The 14,197-nt window shown below is 39.7% G+C and overlaps 1 protein-coding gene across 1 annotated transcript; it reads right to left on the bottom strand.

Annotated features, from left to right (window-relative positions):
- Positions 1-538: 538 nt before the first annotated feature.
- Positions 539-13,539, bottom strand: top1 (DNA topoisomerase I). Its single transcript, XM_041054669.1, has 21 exons — positions 13,403-13,539; positions 13,054-13,078; positions 11,155-11,251; positions 10,342-10,474; positions 9,931-9,986; positions 9,668-9,766; positions 9,466-9,559; positions 9,272-9,354; positions 9,032-9,147; positions 8,822-8,943; positions 8,572-8,694; positions 8,298-8,485; positions 7,255-7,399; positions 6,997-7,140; positions 6,521-6,706; positions 5,950-6,018; positions 5,696-5,810; positions 4,401-4,528; positions 4,130-4,224; positions 3,714-3,863; positions 539-1,768 (listed from the first exon to the last, which is right to left on the bottom strand). The coding sequence occupies exons 1-21, from the start codon at positions 13,433-13,435 to the stop codon at positions 1,666-1,668; spliced, it is 2,304 nt and encodes a 767-aa protein (XP_040910603.1). The 5' UTR covers positions 13,436-13,539; the 3' UTR covers positions 539-1,665.
- Between the last annotated feature and the right edge of the window lie 658 nt (positions 13,540-14,197).

Genomic DNA, 14,197 nt, shown 5'->3' with positions numbered 1-14,197 from the left:
TTTTTTGCCATCTTTAAAGCTGTATCAATTGCCTTTAGTTAAAACACGATCTTCAACTTTAATTTAGCGCTATGTGTCTTTTCTCACATATAGCGTGTTTTGAAATTCCACATCTATGTAACTATTAAGAGTTGTATGTTGCAGAGAACGACGTGCTGCATTTATTTTGCGACAATGACCCTATTTCCGGTATAACCTCGTATATCTCCCACTTGTTTAACTCATCTCACCCCTCCAGTAGGAGCGCCTGTTGTCGGCCTCTTAAAGACGCAGCTCCTCTGCTTAGACTGTACTTTATTATGAGCTCAATACAACCTTTATCACAACTTGTAAAGTAACAGATAACTATTTGAATATGAGTGAAAATAGAAATTAATATTGATACGTGAATTGTTTTTTAGACAGTATTGTGAATTTGATTTGACTGCTGCTGATTACCTCTGACAGGATTATGTTTCTCTTTGTATACTCAGGGAATGAGTGAGTCTGCTGTTTCAATCCCATTTGCACACACAAAAGTTAGTAAGGACAAAAGGGACCAGGTTGATGTTTTATTCTGAAGACTACAAAGCTCAAAAGAATAAGCATTCAGCCGCTCAGAAGTTTTGTGATAAATGATCAAATAGCAGGAAATATTAATGACAAAAGTTAGAATATCCATTCACATTTGGAAATCATTTCAAATCAATTCAAAGAAGACACCTTCTGCTTAATCACAGCAATACAAAAAAACAGCACACTACAATGATAAACGTCTGTGATTTTTTTTTTTTGGCAAAATCCACAACCCTCTTAGAAAACATTTCCTTTTTTTATCTCTGACATATAAAACATTACACTGCACTTTAGCTGTTTCAAGTAACCAAGAGGAATCTTATATCTTGCTCACTGTAAAACTGGAAACTGACACACACACACACTCACACATACACACGAGTTGCATACAAGCAATGAAGAGCTTTTGCATACAGCAAACGCATACAGCACACGTTTTAAAAAATCATTACTGAAAAATGACAAAAAAATATGTACATCCCTGAAATAAACAACTAAATCAAACGGAAAGAAACAAGATGACATTCTGTGTGCTAATAATCATATGAGAATAGTGCTAGGATTTCTATTCTTTGCACTGTCATCAGTCAATCAGGCTCATTTTATTGTGCCAATCTTTCACACTAAAATTCCACAAGCTGAAATTCATCATATTATTATCTCTCTCATGACCCTTTTCACAGTCTCCCATACAAACATTTAATTCATTATTCTATGAGAATATAGAATTTCTCAATAAATCTGATGGCTTAAAAATTTCAGTACAGTCGTATCTGACAAAAGATAATACTAATGTCTTTATAGTTGTTTGATCACGGGAAGATACCTGCAGCTACATACACACTACTGTGTTTTTTTGTTTTATTTTTTAAGAGTGACGCCTCTTGACAGCTTAGTCAAATAGCTGAGGAGTTATTTTCCTATATTCATAACCAATCTATATATATATATACAGCACAATTATTAATCTGTGGTCACAGCTCCAAAAAAATGTCTTAGTTTCCTCTTTCGCAGCCCTGCAGTAACCACACAGTGGAATCAATTGACATCAACTACAAACCATCTTTACAATCAAAGGCATGGGTAGAAAAGGTACCACATTAAGTGCGTTTAAAACTCGTAGTCCTTTTCAGCCATGTCAATTGCCCAGGCAAACTTCTCTCTCTGGGTTTTGTTGTAGATCTTCTCAATGGGAACATCCCATTTCTTGCACCTGAAAGAGGAGGGAAGATGGACCGGTTAAACACTAAAAATGACTGAGCTCATCCACCTACTGTCTGCATCCACTACTCTTTATTCACATCTGGGAAATTCCATGAAGACTAGACAATGAGTCAGAGGTCAAAAGAAAATTAAAAAAAACTATTTAGGTCATATGTACTGCATTAATGTTGTAGGGATTTTATTAGCAACCGTTGCTTGTACTTACAACTTTTTATACTGAAGGAAAGAGTCCACCATGTATTACCACACTAGTATAACATCTTCTATAATCCGGTGTCTTTTGAGACAGTCCGTACGTACAGTATATTGAACTTACGGTAAAACTTCAAGTGTCCCAGTAAAGTCATGACAGTGAACACGCTTGCTTAACACCAACCCTTGAAACTAGTTCACCTAAATGGAATGCACTTCTTATTAAAGTTATTGATTACAACTGTGCTTTTCCTGTTAGGACATGCCAAAGTCTCTGCAGTGAGGACGGTCTCTTGCGTTACATTGTTATGGCTTTCTGGGACACTTGGACAGAACAGAGCCACTGTTAATGTTATAAGTAAAACATCTGCTTTTTCTTCAGTGACAAGTCAAAATATCCATAGTGAAAAAGGCACGTTGAAGAGCTTGGCTCAACCATGTACCATTTTCAACCTAGAGTGGGAGTTCACGCTTTGGCTGAGAAACCCATGGTGTTAAATGTTTTCAGTTCTTGTGACTTTAACTTACTTTAAAAGCAGGAAGATCATTTCTATATTCTAGTATTACGCACCAAGGTGCACATCAACTATTTCACAGATTTTAAACAAATAGAGCAATGTATTTAAAACCAAGGACTGGCATGAACTCCATGCAATAATAGTTATACAAGTGATACAAGAAGTTTACAATAAAATCCTGGTAATCACACTAAGTGAACTTGATTGTCGAGTGCAGTGTTAATAGAGACTACTGTTCCATAAAAGTAGCAGGGACGAAGGAGTTACTGAAAGATGTGGTGAAGAAACAGCTCAGGTTGAACTGCTAATGATTAATATTAAAAATATATATATATATATATAACAAATGTATGTAAACCCACGTGAACATATTTAGCTTTCTTATGAGAATCAAACTTATCTAAACAGAAAAACAGTTAATTTCCCCGGCAGAGGGTGTAACTGTAATATATTTGTAATTAATTTGATGAGGTTTCTCAACAGCCAAGTCACCTGATCTAGCAAGTACAACAGATTATTTTAGCCAGTCTCTTTACTGTTTGAACCTACTATACCCTCTGCATGACCGAAAACATACGCCAGCCCGGCTACCAATCAACCTGATTCAACTCAACATTTTCATCTCTGTAACACATCTTCACACACATTCAGCTACAGTGTAGACCAGGTTCCCATGCACCACCCTATAAGGGGGGACCCCGTTACTTATGCCTTACAACCAGGCAAAAACATGGAGCATTCCTGTATCCATTGTGCTTGAGGAGGAGGCTCTCCATAAATAGCTGTGGGGCATGGGTTAGGGAGGGCGGACCACTGTTCCCCTTCTCTGTGGTCTGGCCCTCCATTCAGCCACAGACAGCTTCTCATTGACTTCCCACATGGAGGAAGGAGTGCTGTTTGGGGACGCTCCCTGGCTTTTAGAAACAAACCCCATTGTTCGTCGCACTCACACGCTTTTCTTCCTCTTATTTTGCTACTGCAGCCGTTAGCTTTTTTGCTTGTGCTGCTCCTTTTCCTACAATGCAAGAGCATTTCCTGCCTTTCACCAAGGTAGATATGCACCCCCGCACACCCACCCACCCAGAGAGAGCTGGCCTATTAAACAGTAGGTGGTTTACTCATTTAATGTCACAGGTTTTTTTTTATGTAGTGACAGCGGTAATCAAATAATAGTTGGCGGATAATAAACACAGGTAAACAACGTCAAGCGTATCATATAAATACCATGCAACAGAGATGCGTGGGTCCAGGTAGTTGAGCTTGGAGGTGCCCAGAGCAATCTGCTTATTCTCCTCTCTGTCTGTGGCCTGTACCTGGAGCTTCATCAGCTGCTCCTCTATCCTTTGGACAGCTTTACGCTTCACCTCCACAGCCCTGAGAGAGACGCAAAAACAGACAGAGGAAGGAATAAATACAGATACAGAAAGAGAGAAATACAGAAGATCAAGATGCACAGAGACACAGAGACGAGAGAGAGACAGAGGGAGAATGATACATATGGACTGAAAAACTGAAACGCTAAACATCATAAACTTGATATTTAGGAAATACACAGATAAAACCTTATGGCCTTAGCCATAGCCTTATGGCCCACATAAGTAAGTAACAGATAAACCTGTGACACTCTCAGGTGTGCTTACTTTTTGCTCTTGTCATCATGAGAAGCCTTGTGATCAGCCTTGGCAGCTTTAAGCTGCTTCCTGGCTGCAGAAAGTTGATTTTGTTTCTCATCAATCTGCAATCACATCAAACACACGTTGAGTGAAGAAAATAATCTTCATCATGCAGACAGGGAATATCTTCATCTTTCACAAAAAAATAAAATTTCTGCAAAGCAGCCAATTTGACACCAAGACATCACTGATTGTGCGGGGACAACAAAACCGAAGCAATGTGGAACACGGGGTTTACCTTGGTCTGAAGGTTTTGCATGGACTTCTCAAACGTTTTGGGTGGAGCTCTCTGGTGATTACAGAGGACGGCCACCGCCCGGTTGGCTCGATTGTATGACAGGATCTTAGCTGGGATGCTGTCCTCAGCTGGAGACCCAACAACAACACAACAAGGTAGGAGAAGTTTAAAACCATTGAAATTTGAAATCACTGATCCAAACATTGGGGTGCTTATGTATTTAAAGGCACAATAAGTTTTAGTTACATACAGGTATAGTATATTTGTAACTGGACCATCTGTACAGTGACCTCTTCTTAAGGTAAATATAGAAAATCTGTCAAAATTTTGTTATTACTTGACTGGGAAGGCCCCCAGTGTGTAATGTCTATACTGCATATGTGTAAGGTCCAAGATCAAAGCTCCACCTCCTTAACTTCTTGAACAGTCCCCAGATGAAATTCAACTTCACACCTTTACCTCTCCCCTATGTCACAGAAAACAAAGCTAACATTCCCATTTTGCACTTCATTTCTTTCCTTTGTGGCAAACCTGGAGCAGGCTGGTATTATTTACGTGACAGTTCTGCTTTATTGTTTGTCCCTGTCAGGTATGTTTTGTTGTGCATGAGATTATGTTCCATGCTGAATATTTTATTAGGAGGCCCTTTGTACCACTCTTGTGCGGGAGAAGAGCTGGAGCGAGCAGGTTTATTTGCATGGAGGTTTGGCTTTATTAGGTGCCCTTGACAAAATAAACAGATATAAAATTCGAAGAGATCCTGGTGTCACAGCATCTCCATTGCTAACAAACACAACACGACCCACAAACTGTTACATGTTACACATATACATGTATATGTGAACATGAAGAGAGTGATTACTGACTTTTTGTATAGATTTTATCGCCTGTTGGAGTAGACAGCAATGTGCATTGGTTCCAAACAATACTTTTTCTAATTATAGTTTATGCAATTGCCAAACCAATTCTTCTTCTATCTTTCAGTCTTATACTGACATTGACAAATTGTAATGCGATCTCACAGTTTAGTCCGGTGTAATTTTTGTTTATAGGAAGACTTCTTTCCAGAATCAAGGGGCAAATTGTGTCAAATCATATCACAATTATTAGTCATCTCATCCACCTCATAAGACATCTTTTGCATTTCAGAGAGCTCTTGCTGAATTCCGCAATTACAATAAAACTGTGAAATGTCATAATGAGTCATTATTACATCTAGCTGTTCTGAGAAACTACATGTCTGTTATTCAGGTGAGCTGCCTTTTTTTTAACTGGCTGAAGCTGCTGTCACTCACGGGAGGTAAGTTCCTTGAGCTGCTGTTGCAGGGTGATGGAGGCATTGTAGGTACGAAAGACCTTGGCTGTCAGTCCATCCATCAGCTCCTGTAAGTGTTTATTCAGAATAGAAGTCTGCAGGAGACACAGAGAAAGGCAGCAGAGGTGGGAGAAGCAGACGACACAGAGTGACACAAGTGATTACGATTGTTAATTCAAACAGTTCAGTTAGAGAGAGGCCCTGGATGCAAGCATCGACGTGTGTGTTTCTTACGTTCAATCTGTCAAAGAGGTCGTCTTCCGGCTGCTTGTTCTCCAGAAACAACTGAAGGTTTTTAAAAACCTGTAAATAAATCAGCAAAGATTTACTGAGCATGAAGTCGCTTACATTTAAGAGTTTAGAGTTAACAGTGTTGTTGTATACAGTAACACAATTCTGCCAGATAGGGGTGCTATAATATTTCTGTTCATAATGAAAAGTGCAGGTGGTTTATTGTAGGATGGTGTGTATTTTGTATGGACTTCTTTATGCAAGTAGGGATGGACAGAGGAAGTGTTTACAAATAGATGTGCAAAGAATTTGTGACTGAAAATAGCACATGTCTAGCGTGTGCATGTATGGGAGTGTGACTGTGTGTGAATACACTCCGGTAATAGCAGGAAACAGACCACCTTCTGAGGCAGAGTAGGCGGAAAGATTTCAGTAAAACATGCTCCTCAGTGTAGCAACTTCTTATCTCATTAACACTAAATTCACAGAACTGTCAAAATGCACAGTCAGCACCACCCTCTTTAATGTATCTGTCCCTCCATTCCTCTCCTCTCTTATTCGTTCCCTCTCTTACCCTCTTCTCCACAGGGATCTTGTTGTAGTAGCGGATGGAATCTTTTCCCAAGAAGTCGAATTCCACCACGTACTCCTGGTCATCCATTTTGGGGTACAGTTTGATGTGCTCCACTCGCAGCGAGCAACAGCCAACTGTGTCCGCTGTCTCACCTTCCTCCTTTTCGTTACCCGCCCTCAGTGCCAGCTACAAGGGAAACATCATCCACTGTGATCACTGTCTCGATTCAGGGGTAAAACATGTTCTCAGGATTTATTCTCTACCCTTGGTTCACCTGTACCAGTGGGATGAAGTTCACTGAATTGGTCCGTAAAAAATTAAAACTGTAAATTTCAGCAGGTCACGTCACCTTGCTTTGATGGTAGATTCCATTCTACACCCACCACTTCTTTTCAGATTCATCAACTAGTTAAAATATTGCAGATTATAATCAGTATTCGTATTCTATCATTGCAGTACCACTGTATTTTACTCACCTTGTCGATGAAATATAGCGCCACAGCTCTCTGCCTGATCCTCATCTCTTTTGATTTCCAGTCGTCTCTGTATTGGTTTCGGATGCGATCTACACATTTCTTCAGCCGTCGGGCGGTCTCATATTTCTGCCAGTCCTTTTCCCCCTGCACAAACATATACAAACAGCTATTTTTTTTCATCAAGGGAAAATACATAACCTCAGGGTTAGGATTAAGACAAGATTGCGGCTGGAGGCTCAGTCTTGAGACCACAGGTACCTTGATCCTGGAGCTAGGATTCAACATGATGTACTTGATGGAGCCTTGGATATTCTCTGTCCAAGACGCCAGCCAGGTCACCTTGTTATCATGGCGAACCTCCTTCCATTTTGTCCCTGGGGGAGGTTTAGGGTGCTTGGAGTCCCTAGAGAAAAGGAAACAGATTTAAACAGATGAGAAACATGTTGACACCTTTTCCCCTATGTAAGCACTGCATTTCCCACAGCTTGGAGCATTTCTCTGGGTGCGGTGTTATCTAACTGCACTCAGGCTGGGTTTCTACCTGTGCGCTGATTACTGTGCATTCCTTATAGTAACTACAATAAGCTACAGTTATCAGAAATGTCCCCACTGTAACTGGTATGTGGAGGTTGACATGTTCTCCCTGAGTAGTATTATTGTTTGCGCACACACAGCAGGACAGGAAGACTACCTTTGACACAGTGCCGGCATGTAATTGAGTATCTGCCGTACTGTACATGCCACATGCAGCACGTACATTCTTTCGCCGGTATCCCTGCCATGGCAACTGAATGCAACAAATTAGCCTTTCCGTAAACGCTCTCTCATACACACACTGCCCTGGAGACATGGAATGACAGAGATAAAAAGAAAATGATTCCCACTCTCTTATAAATAAATCCAACAATTACAACATGACAGGAGGTGGAGGAGAAGATAAAGGGCCAGCAGAAGAAAAAAAAGAAGTTGAAGCTAAGAACAGGACTACATGCGTGAGATGTATGTGTGAATGTGACCTTTTGACCGACCCTTCACAAGCACCCGTAATGTATTCTCTTTTCACAAGCACATGTTCACACCTTGCCCTTGTAATTCACACACTAGTCTCACAATGTTCTTTCGTATAAGCTCAGGGCCTTCTGGCAGGGCCAGCTTGCGGTAAAATCTCAGAACTCAAACTAATATCAAACATCTGCTTTTACACAGGTTTTGTGTTCTTCCTATGGAGCCTAAAATTAAATAAAAATTGAGAAATTAAAGGCAGAGAGGTCAGTGATAACAGCGGTAATGAGATTACGCACTTGCTACAGTTAATAATGATGTCTTCAGGTCTGATGCGGCGTTTGAGCATGCCCATCTTCGGATGGTCGCCTCGCCCTCGGAAGAGGCCCGGCGGCTCAATGCGGAAGTTTCCAATCCTCTCCCTGTGGTTGTCCATGATGCAGAAACCGTACTCCTGCAGGAGTCTCTCATTCTCCTCTTTGATTTTCTGTAAAGTGCATGAAAATATGAAAGTGCAACGAGAGGTCTCTTGATTATTCAGGGTTGGGAGAGTGTGCGTGAATGCAGGTCTACCTGTTTCTCTTCTTTTGACATCTGTTTCCTAGCTTCTGATTGGGCCTTGAAGTATTCATTCATTTCACTGAAGTTGCACTTGTTCAGGTCAGTGATCCTTGACTTCTCCTCTGATGTCATTTCCTAAAATAGAAGAGAAGATATCTGAAGCATGCCCACTTTAAATGCTTGGACTTCACACCTTCTGAAGACTCTGGCTCGTGTCCTCAAATTAACACACTTGAATATTTTTTGTGTCTTATCTCCTCACCTTCTTCCAGTCCTTAAAGAAGTTCTTCCTGAAGATGTCCTTAGTGGTGTACTCATGATCCAGCATCTTGGCAAAAAATGTAGCAACCTCCTCAGCAGGAGCACTAAGTTTCATAGGCTTACCTACAAACACAGAATAACTGCTTGGTAACCTTGACCGAAGATAATAATGTATTGCAACTTATTTTTTATTTTACACAGACAGGCTCACCATCATAGTAAAATTTGACTTTGCTGGGCAAGGGTTCATACGAGGGTGCAAATACCGGACCCTTATGTTCAAGGAAGCGCCATTTGGAGCCATCAGTATATCTTTCCTCCTCCCACCTAATCACCAAAACATCAAAATACAACTGGTAAGAAAAAAGAAAAATATGGTATCTGAGTGACTGTTTATAACAGCTAACTGTTTCCTGAGGAAAAGAACAATTTGTCCCTAAAATTATCTTACCATTTCCACTTCTCCTCTTCTTTTTTGGCTTTCTTTCCATCTGTTGCCTTCTTTTCTTTTGTCTTCTTTTTGGGCTTGATGTCCTAAAACAAGTGGAGAGAACAGAATAAATATGGAGAACATAAACAGTGAAGTTCCAGCCTGGAGAATATGACAATGTATTCATCAAAACGATGTGCAAAAACAAAATGAACCTCTTCCTCCTCATCTTCTTCGTACTCATGTTTCCTCTTCTTTGCCTTTTTGTCATGTTCCGTCTTGACTTTTTTGGGCTTCTTGTATTCAAATCTGCAAACAGTATATCGATAATCAAATTGTATCTCATAATGCAGAATTACAGACAATCAATTCTTAAATGTAACTACAGTGATTTGGATTGACTTGGATGATACCCACTCTTCACAGTCATACTCTCGTTTGAAGTTGTGTTGGGGAGAGGGGTAGAAGCCGTTGTCGTCTTCAGGCTCGCTCTTAACGGCAGCTGGGCTCGTGTCTCTAAGTAAGACATTGAAGATAATGAACTGCATATTAGCAAAGCAAAATCCTATTAATCATAACCAAGAAACAGCTAATTCTCTCCTAAATGATTTATGGCCAAGGCTGCTTTATAACTACTTAATTTCATTTCATATCAAATACAACAAAGTAATGCTGTTTACCCTATGTATCCATTTTCTTTCTCCTTTTTAGGCTTGTCTACATGGGAGGATTTGATCTGTGAGAGACAATAAAAAAATATTAGACTTCCCTGCGGGTTGTTAATCAAAATACACTTCAACAATGTTTAAACTTTTACTTATAGTTAAAGTTCATAGAAGGCTGGAGTAGCCATCTGTGTGCTTATTAGTTTTTTTGTTTTGTTTTCTCATGAGGACAATCTCTGGAAGACACTGGAATACATCAATAAACACGAGAGTTATATCAAAACCACAAAATAATTATGATCATGAGAAAACAAAGCTTTTATGTTCATGTAACAATATATTTATTCTGTAATAACAACAGAATGTAATATTTTCGCCACAGGCCTGTACAGCCTTTCATAAAAAGTAGACTGACTATGAACAAACCTTCTCTTCTCTCCTCCTCTCTTTCTCCTTGTCCTTTTCTTTGTGTTTTTCCGTGTGCTTGTCTGAGCTGCCGTCGCTGTGCTTCAGCTTCTCTTTGTCTCTGTGTTTCTTCTCCGAGTGCTCCTTATGCTCGCTGTAACACAGAAGCCACAGAGCTCAGAGATCAAGCGCAAGAGGTCAGACGCGGTCCCGATGCATAGACACAAAAGATGTCATCGACAAAGCAGCAAACCACCAGCAATACAAATGTAACAATTTCTGAGAGATGGTGACAGCGTTGTGGATAGCTGCCAAAAGGAATGGCCAAAGTCGTGACTCTGCTAATACACTGCAGCCCACAAGTATTTCAGCCAGACAAAAGGAAACCATAGCAAACGTCCACACTAGTTCAAATTACAAATGTTCCGCAGATGTCATTCATAAAAGCAGATTTTAGGGAGTCCCTGTGATGTATGTTTGCTGATTTAACATGGCAGGCTTCTATTACTTTCAGTTAAATCAGCAGTACCCTTTGTGCTTCTTTTATGTTTGTTGAAAAGCTTGACTCTTTTATAAAATCTATGCTGGCACAATCTGTGTCCAAATGCACAGACATTTGTCATTATCCTTCTCATTTAGGATTCAGTTATGACAGCTACAACCACCAGAATTCATACTGGTTAAAAAAAAAAAAAAAAAAGACAAGAACAATAAAGTATTGTGAGGATAAGTACATGTTAAGAGGAAACACTGAAAAATTATAATTTCATCAATGCGAGTAGTGTCATGTCATCACAGCAAAACAAAAAAGGAGAGAAGATGCAGATATCCTACCTGTTGATGTGCTTGAATTTCTCTCGCTCCTTGTCTTTCTTGTGATCTTTGTGTCTGTGTTCCTTGTCTCTGTGCCTGTCTTTATGTTTGTGAGTGTCTACAACACAAAGGAGAGATCAGCTTGTTTAATAGCATTAAAAAAGTCAGAACAAAAAATATGTTTGCCTATTGTGCATATCAGAGAATCTATCTTTTACATTTAGTTGTCCACACTCATATTTTTAGAAGTTCCTTGCTTCTATTTGAGCTAGAAAGTGTATTCACGTGAGCTGACAGAGAAAAAAATACTTCATATTTTATCTATATTTCACGCTTCTGTTGAAAGTCACACTCCAATCAGCCCTGAGTGCCCTGCTTCACACCCAGTGACTTTTTGCAGGTTAACCATATTCTGAGGTGATGCTGAAGATGCTAATTGCCCCAGAGAAGAAAAGGAACTTGATACTGCTAGATGATCATTCCCTTGGCATGCTTTAGTGCAGGTTTAGGATCAGTTTGTTTTAAGATTGCAGGTGTCATTTTTCCATGAATAAGTGAGAACTAACAGAGCTACAACAGTTTAATTAATACTCATTTGGCAAAATGACCATAATCATTTATGGTTGACTGAAAGTGCTGTTGTAAATGGTTTTTGTTTTGTTTTTTTTGTTTGGTTTTTTATCAGCAACCAGTAGTAAATCTATCAACAGTAGATTTATGAGAAAGGATGTAAAAGCTTTGATGCAAACTATAAAAGGAAAACTTTTATAGTAAACAGCTGTCATTGTGGGGACAAATATTTTTTATTTGGCCGGATTTGCCTACCCTAGCTTTAGTTTTTATCACTGTAATACTCCAGCTATATTCTCACAATATTCATCACCTCTATTATTTAACACAACAGGGGCTTTTTTTTCAGGAGGCTGTTATCCAGCTTGTGATGTATTCTTTTTAATAGAAAATATGAGGAGATAATACATAAGAGATAAATCAGTCTTCATTCTCTCAGTGGAGCTACTGAAATGATTAGGCTATAACAATTTTACATGAGTCTTCTTATTAAAAATACTTCCTGCTGAGTGAAATCCCTCCTGAGGTAGACCTGGCTTGGCTTGGATCATCACCTCATGGCACCCTGTTGTCATGGCAGTTTAATAACAGCCTTATCTGCTATTGTCACATTAAACAGTAACACACATCCCAGTTATAAACAGATTGCTTTTCTTTCCAGCAAATCAGGCAACAAATTAAGCCCTAGAGACAAAAAAAAAGTGCTCTCAACTTTCTAAGAGTAAGGGATACTCTTGTGTGGAGGCTATAATAATTTGAACAAAAATGACTGCTCAAGAAATATGCTTTTAATCATGTAGAGCAACTTTCTTTTCTGCGACTTAAAGTTTTACACTCATGTCGTGAGGATTCCCTGTCGGCGGTGCAGATAAATGTGTCTTGCACAGAGATGGAGGAAGAGTGAAGCAGGCGGTGAGATACGGGCAGGGAGAGGCGATAAGCTCCCAGCTCTCGCCTCCATATCACGGCAGACAGTCGGCTCACTGATCGGCGCCCAGGCTGCTTCATACAAGAAAAAGAAAATGGCGCAGAGACTAAGTCCTCAGCCCCAATTCTGCTACTTTCGGCTCCAAAATTCGTTATAATTGCACGTACATACTGTCAAACTAAAGCATGCATAATAAACACGATGCCAGGCCCTTTCGGAATACCTTATCAGATTAAAAATCCGAGGCTCGCAAGTGCACATTACAGACCCTCTTTTTGAACAATAGCCGCAAGAGAGTGGAGGAGAAGGGACTTAGTCTCTGGGACGCCATTTCTGTCCTTTAAAAACTAACAGTAGACAGATCACGATTCCGACTGGAAATCAGAGTCAGTATGAATAAAAATCCTCATCAGAGGACCTACCGCTTCCTTTGGATCCAGAATTGACCTGAAAATTGTGAAAAATGATGTTTTTAATATTTCAATTTTGAAAATGCCGGTAGCTCGGTTATTCAAGTTTCAACTGGCATACAGATGTGCCCTAGAAATACGTTTATATCTTGCTACAATACCATGCAAATGCTCCACGTAATTTCAAAGTTTTCACTGGAAGGACAATGACAGAAGCTTAACTTGTAACGTTAACTAACGTTTCTTAACCGTTATTTCTTATCATGACGACTAATATATTGTCAGTTATGTCAGTTATTGCCATGGATTTTTTTTTAAACTGACCGCAAAAAGACACAACGAATTATTGGCAAAGAGCTACCTGAGAGCCTCCGTGTCCATGGTCCCCGCTCATGGTCAAGTTGTTTTTGTTTGTAAAAAGCAGGTGAAGTTAACACAGTAGACAGCTGTTCGGGATGCGAGGCTCAGGGAACCCTCACTGACACACTGGAATGGAGTCCCAACGTTTAGCGACTGCGCATGCTCACACCAACCTGAACACAGAAAATGCTCCGCGTGGTCCCCACCTGAACCAGCATCCAAATGTCCGCTAAGAAGCAGATGTGGACGCTTTATTCTTTAAAAAAAATCCTCTCAGTGTTATTTCATTACAATCACAGATGATACACGTTTCTGCTGAACCAATGCACGAAACATTTGGGCCCTGTGCAGTTTCATTAGGGCCCCAATTCCCCGTGCTTGTACACAGCCAACTAGGTAGTAATCAATAATAATAATGATGATAATATACTAGTCGGTCATTCAATTTTTTTTGTAATACTATGTATTTCTCTAAAGAAAACCAGGTAATGCTTTACTTCACAGGCAGCTCATTGAAGGCTTTTGAGAAATTAGGTACAAGCAGGTTAAAGCCCAACAGTTCTGTTTTACAGTGCAAACTAGTATTCACTCTTGGTTTTAGATGTAAATCACCTCTCAGTGTAACCATATACAATGGTAGCTTGATAAATCTCTTTTGTAACACGTTTATGACTTCATCTTGTCTCATTTCCTCAGTAACATGAGAAAATGGAGGGATGGAAGTGCTCCAATGTTTATAAGCAAGCTAAAAATGATCAGGTTTATTGCTAGGCTAAGTCTCTATACCAATACTAAG

This window comes from Toxotes jaculatrix, chromosome 2 (assembly GCF_017976425.1).
Source record: "Toxotes jaculatrix isolate fToxJac2 chromosome 2, fToxJac2.pri, whole genome shotgun sequence".
In the NCBI taxonomy this organism is placed as follows: Eukaryota; Metazoa; Chordata; class Actinopteri; family Toxotidae; genus Toxotes; species Toxotes jaculatrix.
This window is presented reverse-complemented; position numbering and strand designations above follow the sequence as displayed.

Excerpts from the sequence above, each read along its gene's own strand:
- top1 (XM_041054669.1), bottom strand. The coding sequence starts at position 13,435 with ATGAGCGGGGACCATGGACACGGAGGCTCTCAG. Across the intron at positions 11,252-13,053 it reads TTCTGGATCCAAAGGAAGCG|ACACTCACAAACATAAAGAC; the intron begins GTAGGTCCTCTG and ends TTTGTGTTGTAG. Across the intron at positions 9,560-9,667 it reads CGAGAGTATGACTGTGAAGA|ATTTGAATACAAGAAGCCCA; the intron begins GTGGGTATCATC and ends TACTGTTTGCAG.